This window comes from Solanum verrucosum, unplaced genomic scaffold (genome assembly GCF_900185275.1).
Source record: "Solanum verrucosum unplaced genomic scaffold, falcon-dt-bn FXZP01000205.1, whole genome shotgun sequence".
Lineage (NCBI taxonomy): Eukaryota > Viridiplantae > Streptophyta > Magnoliopsida > Solanales > Solanaceae > Solanum > Solanum verrucosum.
In genome coordinates this window covers 1,241,853-1,253,276 of record NW_026019950.1, presented here as the reverse complement: position 1 = coordinate 1,253,276, position 11,424 = coordinate 1,241,853, and the positions used below count along the sequence as shown (strand labels likewise).

The 11,424-nt window shown below is 28.2% G+C and overlaps 1 protein-coding gene across 1 annotated transcript; it reads left to right on the top strand.

Moving 5' to 3' along the window:
* The first annotated feature begins 3,679 nt into the window (after nt 1–3,679).
* On the top strand, nt 3,680–4,104 carry LOC125813956 (protein RESPONSE TO LOW SULFUR 3-like). Its single transcript, XM_049493437.1, has one exon. The coding sequence runs from the start codon at nt 3,748–3,750 to the stop codon at nt 4,102–4,104; it is 357 nt and encodes a 118-aa protein (XP_049349394.1). The 5' UTR covers nt 3,680–3,747.
* Nucleotides 4,105–11,424: the final 7,320 nt, after the last annotated feature.

Here is an 11,424-nt window from a genome sequence, read left to right as displayed (position 1 = left end):
ATAATAAAAGACTACCCTTCAACTCTATTTTTTTATGTACCATTTAACACAAAATACTAATTTTATGATTTCTTTATTTCTATATATGTTATGCAACTGCAATTTTGCATTTCAAAAATCGGCGTTCATCCGTTAGTTATTGTAAAAAATTAAAATTGACGGATGATCATTGATTTTTTTTATAAAAAAAAGTAACAATTTCTTTTTAAGAGTTTCCTTATATTTTTGCATGAAAAATAACTGACGAAAGTGCGTCAATTTTCTTTCTTGAGAAAATCAATGACAACCCAACAAAGTCTATCGAGTTTCAACATTTTTTTGTAGTGTTATTAATTAGCAATGAACATGGATTTTTTTATACTCGTATTTAGTTGAATGAAAAAATAGAAAGCTGATATTTGAGTTAGTTCAAATAGACTAGATATAAAAAAAAATATGTGGTGTTATTTAATTTAATTAATTGTTTAAAAAAGAAAACCAACACACTTTCGTCGATTATTTTTTCACACAATAATGTACAGAAACTCTAAAAATTTTTTTTTTTTTAAAATGATGTTCATCCATTATTATTATTTTTTAAAAAAAATATGACGTTGATTTTTAAAATGAAAGAACATAAATAAAAATAAATAAATCATAAATTTAGTATTTTGTGTTTAAATGATATTATATAAAATAGAGTTGAAGGATTAAAATGGAACAATGCTAAGTTAGCATGACAAAATGAAAATGGGGGCAAGTTAGAGGAGTTGTGTATGTGTTTTTAATTGGGTTTTGTGCCATATCATGGCATGTAATTAAAGTGCACACCTCCCACTTTGTTGATTATTTGGAAAGAAATGTCAAAATGAAACATAAAAATTGAAGTTAAAAGGATTAAAATGGAACAAAGTTGAGTTGGAGTGCTAAAATGAAATTTAAGAAAAAGTTTAAGGGTCTGCATATGTGTTTGGCCACAAAAAAATTGAAAAATTTGGAAAGGATAAAGGGATAAGCAATTCCTGGCCATTCACTCAGCAAATGTGGAAGATGTCAAATGCTCCTTCAGCAAAGTTTCTTTTCAAAAGAGATAAGAGTTTCATCCATTGAAGATAAAACATTCAAATGTATTATTATTATTATTATTATTATGAAAGAGTTAAGGACTTATTCACAATCTATCGCCTAATCAATTCTGTTTGATCACTTAGTCCTTTTTTCAAAGATACATATTATTATTATTATTATTATTATTATTATTATTATTATTATCACTATCATTATCACTATCATTATTAGTATTAGTATTAGTATTAGTATAAATAATCCAAAACATGGCTTGATGATGACAATGAAAGCATGACAGGATGATTAGAGGTATTGAGTCTAATCAAATATCAATTATTTTCTTATTTATGATTTTTTAATTAACATGCAAAATAGAAAATGATCAATTAATTTTGGGATGGAAGAAGTAATTAAGTGAACTTTGCTACATTTTTAAAACAAGTTTTCATGGAGCTAGGGTTCAACATATGAAAGAGTTAAGGACTTATTCACAATCCATCGCCTAGTCAATTCTGTTTGATCACTTAGTCCTTTTTTCAAGGATACATATTTTTTCGGTTAAAAATGGGAGGTCAGAAGTGTCCAAGCACGAATAACTAAAGCATATGGTTCTACAAATTGTTAAAAGTGACTGACTATTCATCGAAACTGATTAGTCTGAATACTTATAAGGTAGACTCGATTCACCCGACTTCTCTCAAATTATACTTATAAATATGCTTAACAATAAAATACTCTGAAAAGTCCACATACAATGATTTATTTTATAATTTTTCACTTAAAAATAAAATAAGAGTTCTTTTACATTATATATAAGGGATTCCTCAAGTTGCAAATCCTTATATAAGGGGTGCAAAAATCTCAATATAATGGTGACCCCTTCGCTCTTCCTAATGTGAATTTAGTGGTCATCCTTTCCTATGAGTTTCCACCAACCTAGTGATATATTAACCACACTCATCATAAAGATCTTTGGTCCCTTTATTTTTCGTCAAAATTAATTCAAGATCTCTCTACTCATACGTAGGAGGAGCTTTATGTTGACTTCCTTCTAATCGATATTCTTAAATATTAAGGCATCAAGAGATCTCAGATTTCTAATTCTTATCAAAGCAGGTTATAAACTTCATATTCAATTTTAATTTTGAATAAATTCTTAAATACACCTAAGTTAATAACGTCTTGTAAATAATTTCCCCAACCCAAAGTCGAATCCTTCTTCAAAATAATACAAATACCACCAATAAAAATAATGAAGATATATAGCATTAATAATAATAATAATAATGAACACAACAAAAGGGAAGGATTTGAAATGAAATCCAATCTCCTAGAAATTGCTATTTTAGTTGTTTTTATTATCCATTTATATTTTTTCTTCTTTATTGAACAAGACAGATTGGAGAAAAGGTGGGACCAAATCTGCAAAGGGACACATCTTTCTATTTTTTCACACGGAGAAGGGATAGTAGAAATATTTTTGAAATCTTAGGTCAAATACAAATTATAAGTTCTATACTATAAAATATTTTAAAATTAATTAGTCAAACACAAATTACTACTTATTAAAAATAATTTTCAAAATAAATAAAATTTACAAGTCCGACCTAATAACCTATACTCTATACAATATCAAGATGTTGTACTATCACCATTAATATACATCGAGCAATGTCTCTTATTTCTTTCATCTAGTATTCTGTATCTATATAGAGACTCAATTAAATTTGAATTCGTACATTATAATATATATTTTTAAACACAAAGCTCTCATAGGATTAATTCTTACTTTTCAAAAGTTTAATCTCAAAATTTTCAATTGAATAGGAAAGAATCTCTGTCATTCCATTGCTACAGCTTCTATTTTGTCCCACTGAAAAGTAGATCTGAATGTTGTTCACAAACTTTGGGTCCATTAGTACACACACAAAAAATCAAAACTGACACCAATAATGTACATTATACATAGTCCACCAATTCATGTTAAGGCTGTGAGCTGTCCCCACTCTCCATTTACAATTCTCTTTTGTTTGTTCTTTCGTTCCGTTTCATTTTACGTAGCATCATTGAACTTTTTAAAAAATTTATGATCTCCAATATGTTTATTACGATGTTAAATAAAATGAAAAATTTTAAATTATTATGAATAGAATAACTAAGGTAATATTTTTTAAAGCATGCCGAAAAGAGAAGAATATCACAAAAACATCAAAGAATTATACTATTTTGGTATATGTAATGACATTATACGTAGAAAGAATGATACATTAGAGCTTTGGACATATATAATGTGAATGGATGCAGGATGCTTGTATCAAAATAATAATATATTTAAAGTAATTTTACAAATAAAATTTAGAGAGATTGTAAGTTAAATGAATTTCTAAAAAATTGTATTTTGAATACTGTCCAAATGTTGCTTATAAGAAGAGGACAAAAACTATCTGCTCTCTGATTACGTAATAAATCCCCTGAATTACAAAAGAAATTTCCGAGGCCTTGAATTAATTAATCGTAATACCTAGATACATTGAACCTGGACATATTCAATATTGGGTCCATAACAACTCCTCTTAGTATAAATAGATCCGTTTTTTGCAGTTAAACCACAAATTAATCTCATAGCTTTTCTTTCTTTCGCTCAATTAAACTAATAGCCTATATTTGCTTCCACTAATTTCTCAACTAATTCCGTTTATTATGGCGCCGTCTATAGCAGTGCCTTCCACCCAAACAAAACCGTATCACCGCCGTGAGATCTCCGCCGTGCCGGAGAGCGAGGTGCTCAGAAGAAGAAACGAAGAATTGGAGAAGGAATTGAAGAAGAGTTTTGAGAGGGAAGAGAAAATGAGAGAGGAATTGCAGAAAACATGGGAGAGGCTGAGGGTGGCGGAGGAGGCAGAGGAGCGGCTCTGTTCTCAGCTCGGAGAATTTGAAGCGGAGGCTGTTGATCAGGCTCGGGCTTACAGGACACGTGTTATGAATCTGATGGATCAACTCTCTTTGGCTCAGAAACTTCTCGAGTCGGCTTCTGTTGTCGTTCCCAATTCCCGATGATTGTAGGGGAAATTGGGTTTGCCAATTTTTTTTATTTTTTTTTGTATAATGAAATGAGATATAGAAGTATTTGGAATTATTGATCCGACTAACTTAAGATTTATATATCGAGTAGGCCTAAGAAGGGTGAAACACTCGTTTTCCATTTTTCGGAGTTGAGTTTCAATATTGTGGTTTGATAGCTTGTTCTCATCTATCATTTCCCTTTTAATTTGTCTATACCAATGGAAACAAATACAACATAAAAGTAAGGCATGATATTTAAATGGGAAAATTACGCGGAAAAACAAACATATAGGGCATGTTTGGAAGGACACCTTGATAATTTGATTTAGTGTAATTGAGTGTAATTACACTGTCTATTCTGTGTGGTAATTACACCACCTGATTTCTTTTTAATTTATTTTATTTATTTATTTATTATTTTTATTTTTATTTTTTTTACTTATATTATTTTAAGTTCTTTTTTTATTTTATATTTCATTTTTTTCTCGTTCTCAACCTTACTTCACGTGATTCTATGCATTTTTTTCGTATTATATATTTCTTTATGCCATGCTTATTTTCTCATTAGCATAATTTTATTCGTATTCTAATTTTTAAATCAAAATAGAATTTATCGTTAAGGTTATAGACTTAAGTTTTTTTTTAAAAAAAAATCATATTTATGTATGCTATGTTGAAATTTGTTATAAGAGTATTATGTTAATTTTTTTGTTTTGAATTTTTAACTTATGTTATATTTTCAATTTCATTTGTTTTAGTAATATTGAATTCACATTGCAAGTCATTTTTTAATTAGACTTAATAGATCATCTTTTTGTCAAACATTTAATAATTTATGACATTTTATTTATTTATTAATATTTTTATCAAACATGCATTTCACGATGTTCATAGAATGTTCATACTTTTAGTTTTTATGATCAATTCAATTGAAATATATTAATTTGAAAAAATATAAATCAATTATTTTTCATAATATTAGTTAAGAACATACGTTTATTAATTAATATATTTTCAAAAAATATATATATCTTAAATATTTAATTTAATATCATCAGTGTAATTACTAGGCTGGTAATTACTACCATAGCAATTACACCAATTCCAATTACCAGGTGGTTTTCCAAACAAACTCATACTAGTTAATTAGCTAATATAGATATAGTTTGAATTAATTACGGCTCACAACTTAATTTTAGTTTTAATTATGTCACTTGTCATCTTTTATACATATACAAATACAAATTATACACACACACACACATATATATACAATTATATGTCATATATACAAATACAATTAGTCTTCTCTCCGCCCTCTGACCTTTCTCACTCGCCTCTTTCCTCTCTCCCAATCTCGCTCGCCTCTCTCCTTCCTCTCTCAATCTCTCTCGCCAGATGTACAAATACATATGTATATCAGTTAGATATATACTATTATCTGACAGATATACATATACAGTTTGCCTCGCTCCACTCTCTACCCTCTCTCGCTCGCCTCTCTTCTCCCTCTCCCAATCTCCCTCGCCAGATACACAAATACATATGTATATTAGTTACATATACACAATTATTTGACAAATATACATATACAATTCGCCTAGCCACGAATCGTAATTAGCAAACTATAACTATAAAGCATAATTAAATTATTTTTGAGTGATTATATGCGAAAATTCCCCTATATAAATATATCTTTTAATTTGGCTTCGTTTTATATTTATGTTCTTTCACCTTTTGGTGTACATAAGTAGACACTTAAACTTATATAAAGTTGCACAAATAAATACACACATCCTAATGTCCTATGTGGCATCCTCCTATGTTGGATCCTAAGGGCTCGTTTGGTGTGAGGGATAAACATAAATAGTCCTGGGATAAAATTTAGATGTCTTATTTGGTTGATATATTTGGGATAACTTATTCCACCATTTATAGTATAGTGATGGGATAAGTTATCCATATACATAGTGAGATAAGTTATTCCAGAATAACTAACCCCATGATAGTTAATCCTGAGATAACTAGTTCCCAACCAAACGACCCCTAAATGTATTATGTCACATAAGACTCACACAAGTTTGAGTGCCGACGTGCACAATCAAAATTGAAGAATTGAAATAGTGTCAAATTAAAGGACATAATTATATAATTAATGGATACTTCCTCTGTTCATGTTTACCCTACAAATAAGTTATCATTTTATTTTTATTATTATATATAATAAGTAGGTACAATGTAACTGTAGGGACATTATAATATTATACTTCAAGCTGTGAAAGGCACTTCTGTTATTGGTGCTAAAGAAGAAATAATTGGTGCTAAAGAAGAAATAGTTAATGCCATCTTTTTCTCACCCAAGTTCTGTTAGCTATTAATTGGCTTAGTTCTCAAGTCCCATCATTAATATGGTGAATTGGCGAGTTCACTTTTTCTGATTAAGTTGTTGAAATACCAACTACATCCACTAGTTAGTAGTAAATCCATCTACTTCAATTTATTTGTAAGATTTTTCATTTCATTCATTTTAAAAAAGAATCTTTGTATTTTTATTTTGATAACTATTTAATTTTAACTTTTCACATAATATACTTAATTAAAGATCATAAGGTTAAATTATTTTTTGGTATATTTTGCATATCTTTAGTTTAAAATTATAAGATTGAGAGAAGTGCTAATTACTCCTCCTGAACTTATAACTCTTTATTTAGCAAACACCTTAACTATAACAATGTTAAAATACCTCCCTGAACTTGAACTTTATTTTTATATGACGGGTGCACTCTTATTGTCCACCTAACATGGAAACTGAGTATAAATTCATTTAGGTGCGAGGGGGATTTTTTTTGCCACATCAGATTACTTCTAAAGGTAATAAACGTGAAAATTACTATTTTTCTTTATTTTTGTTCTCCATCGTCGTAAACAAAAATGAGAGATAATTACATAATTTGTATTTTAATATATTTAGGTGATCTAGTTTGTAAATTAGTCATTAAATATAGAAGTTTTGTATAATGAACTTCGATCTCTCAATATTGAGTGAACTAGTTATTATTGTATATATTAAGTTGAAATTGTTATAAGAACTCATTAGCTTCAAATTCTAGAGTTATCCATAGTATATGAGATATTATCTTCTCTCGCTTCCTTTTCTTTTCCCTCTACCCCTCTTTCTCTCTGTCCCTCTCTTTGTATTCTATCAAATATAGTAAATTAATACATTGAAAACGAAGAAGAAGATACATGTATCAATTGTGTCAATATAAATTTTTGTATCAAATTGTGTGTCAACCAAGGTTAGATTGTATGTATCAAGTATTTCTATACTTCTGTCTTGTGAATGAATAACATGTATGCATTAAATACAACTTATATTTATGTATTTTTGTATCGCGAATGAATAACATATATATGTATTGAATATAATCTATATTTCTATGTCTCAAATGAATATAAGTGATATAAAAGCTCCTTTATGTACTGAATACAACATGCATCAGTTTGTGTTTTTTATTGCAAATGCATACAAGCGTCGTTATAAAAAGTGAATGAATACAAGTGATACAACATGAATTAACCCCGTATATATGTTTTAGCATATATCAACTTATATGTATTGAATACAATATATATGTATCAGACTTAATTCGTTGATACAATCTATCTCTAGCATCTCTCCCCTAATTTCGTTCACCTATTCCTCTTTCTCCCAATCTCACTCGACTCTCTTCTCTTGCTATAAATGGCAAATACTAAAACTATTACTGAGGATTTTAATTAGGCCCAAATTACAATCATTTCTAAATATTCCTCTTAAAATTATAGTTCCATAAATTCAAATTCAATAGAATTCTTCGTTATTTAACTATGATATATATTGTCGTACAAAACATCAATATTATATCACATCTGGTTGCTTGATGATGATTATTAAGTGTGCTAACTATCTTAATTAATAATCTATATATGTTAATCTTGGCCATTCCGATTAATAATACTTTAAATCGAAAGATATAGATTATATGTGATTATACATATATTTTACATGAATTATAAATATATTATACATTTTTCATTATTTTTAAAAGGTGAAATTTCAAATATAGCTAAGAGATGAAACTTAATAACGCTCCTCAATTTGCCTAATTACGCTCCATAGCTATAGTTCCATTTGCTATGCTAATTTTCGTTTGTTTATTTCGTTGTTTTTTAAATAAATTATACAAATTGGGTTTATACAAGTAACATATTATATATAATTATTTGAATTATATACAAACTATTAATATAAATAAATAAGTAATTGTATATAAGTGTTGAAATTATATATACAATTGATTCTATAAAGTATTGTGGGTATACCGGAAAAAAATATACAACAAAAAAAGAAAAAATATATTCAACTAAACACCAGAAATGAAAGTTTGTATATACACAAATATGTATAGATATATACAGTACAATACAAAATTATTAATGCGTATACAAATACAGAAGTATATACAAATTAATATATACAAATAAGGTTCATAAAAATACATGTGAATCTTCATAGCAAATTTCATTAAACAGTAGCCGCGATTCATAATTATATGAAACTATAACTATATAAAATAATACATTACTAATGTTTGTCAATTCACATAATTTTCCCTATTTTGAATTAATTGATAAATGACTATTTAAGTTAAATTCTTCCCGTAAAGACTACTGTGAAGGCCCAAAAATTTCCAATAAAAGATGTTAATTATTGTCTTCGTTAAGTACATACTATTTATATTCTAATAAAAGAGGTACAATACATATTACATCAGTTAAATTAAAACTGGTCAAATTATATAGAACATATAAATTTATCTAATCTAAATCAATAAATAAAAATATAGGAATGGATTGACAAAATCTAGGATAATTATATAAAAATATTAGCAAAAATTTAAGTAATGATAAAAAGAGAACGACCTTTAGGCACACTCTAGGGCCATAACACAAGGTATTTTAATATTTTCATGTTATTTGGATTAATTTTTTTTTATTAATTTATAAATTGTGACATCCCAGTTTGAAAATTCCCCAAAATTGTCGGCAAAATATTCATTAAAATAAGAATAGGGATTTGAGGAAGATCACGTCAATGTCATAACCAGAAGTTTAATATAACTTTAACTAATGATTTTCGATAGTTTGCTTTATTATGTTAAATAAAAATGTATTATCTAGTGTAAGAGTCAGCAAATTTGCCTTTCAGATATTTTAGTATCGTAGCATTTATTGCTTTATGAGTTATCCCATATTAAACTGGATATACCATATATAATATCAAAATTGTAATATAAAATTATATTGATATATAGTGTTTATACCTAAAATGAAATGTCAACCAAACACAACTGAGTTGGATACAAAATGGACGACAAATTCCTAGAAATTACCATTTTTTCCTCATTTTTTTTGTTAGCTCTTCTACTTCATTGAAGAATAAATTCTGAACTTGAAGGGACACTTTGCCCTCACCAGTCACATATTAAAAAGGACAAGGGCAAAATTTCCTAATTTCAAATAGTTCGAGAGTAAGTTTTTTTTTTTTTGGTGTTAGAGTAACAGTTAGTAATAAAAGTATTTTTAAGTTAGTTGACTAACAGGAAAAAAAAATTGAGCCAAAATATAATGGAAGATAAAATTAACTTGTTTCGGATAAGTTCAGATATTTTAAATCTTTTTCTCTAAACTTATTTTTTTAAAAACTTTGAAGAGACGCTTCCCCTCACTAGTCGTATATTATAGAGTGGCGAAGACTCAACATCGCAATATGAAATTTTATATTGCAATCAATTGCTTCATTACCACGTACTTATGGAGTAATTGTTTCTGTATCAAATTAAATGACGCAATAGGTCGAAAAAGTCGAGCACAAAAATTTGATGAAAGCTCTCCCCTATTAAATTAAGAGGACTTCTGTACTTAAGGTAAATTTATTTAATAAGATATAGAGATTAAAACGAAAGATAAATACTTTTAAAGTTTAGTTCCTGATATAAACATGTTTATGTGTTTTATCGAGTTAAGTATCTATCGGAAACAATTCTTTTATCTTCTTCGGAGGAGCGGAGGGAAATAAATGTGGAAGGGAGACTTAGAAATATGAAGAAGCTGTCATCACCAATCACGTAGAAGAGTGGCCGACCCTCAACATTGCAGTTGACAACTCATATGAATAACCTAGTCCACAAATTTAAGTCTAAGCATGGCTCTATTATATTCTATCGAAGTATTATTTTTATTTATTTTGGTTTCTTATCGATATTCATATTGAAGTCCGATTAATTCAAATTTATATAGCATAAAGCCTTATTTGAAGGAAAGCGCTACCTATTGAGTATTGTTTTTCGTATTCAATGACGTGAGTGACACGAAGGCATTAAGAAAGGATCCCCTTTGATACTTAGGTTCGGCTGGCCTTTCACTTGCCCAGGCCAATACACATCTCTTCTTGGCGCTAGCCGATTCGCTTTTCTTTTAGCAATTTAAGGCAGAATCGGATCTCTTGGGTGGGGTGGGCCATTCCATCAAATCTTTGAGAAGGGGCTCAGTCTCGTATTTGATGGTCGGCGTGGCGATAGGCTTCGTTTCTATGACTGCCTTCCCAGCAGTTGAAAGACTGAGCGAGAACGGTAAGGGGCGGAAAAAAAAATGAGTAGAAAAAGTCATGCGACGCTAGAACATAAAATAGCGTCGGTCCGTTCCAAATAGAGTTGAATAATACTTAGGTTTTGCATTTAATTTTTGTTCAAAGTATATTTAATATCTTAATGAAAATAAAGTACAAATTTTTATTGGGGTAAAATGATGATAATTAAGTAATTTAATTCTATATTCTCTTTCATTTTTTTTTCTTTCTCGTTATTAAGTTTGTACTACTTTGCTTTTTTTCCTAATAAGGTATCTAATCTCTTAAAAAAATAAACACAAGGGCATAGAACAAATTAAATTTCACATTTCTTCGTTCTTTTCATATTTCAAGTATTACAGTTAGCAAATTCAAGTAATAGAATTTAGTTTTTAAATAGAATTATCAACGTCTAAAATGGAGTTAATTGTTTTTAACTTCGAATTATACTTTCTCACTTGACAGTTGTTATTTTATTTTAATAATTTTACATATAAATATATGTTATTTTCTTAATTATATTATATATTAGAATTCAAATATGTTAACTAGAAAATATTAATAGCGTTGTTTCACAAAATTAAAACAAAAAAGAGAAATAAAATTCAAATATACGCTAAAAGAAAAAAGAACTCTTTAGATAA

Coding starts and splice junctions, on each gene's coding strand:
- LOC125813956 (XM_049493437.1), top strand. CDS start 3,748: ATGGCGCCGTCTATAGCAGTGCCTTCCACCCAAACAAAACCGTATCAC.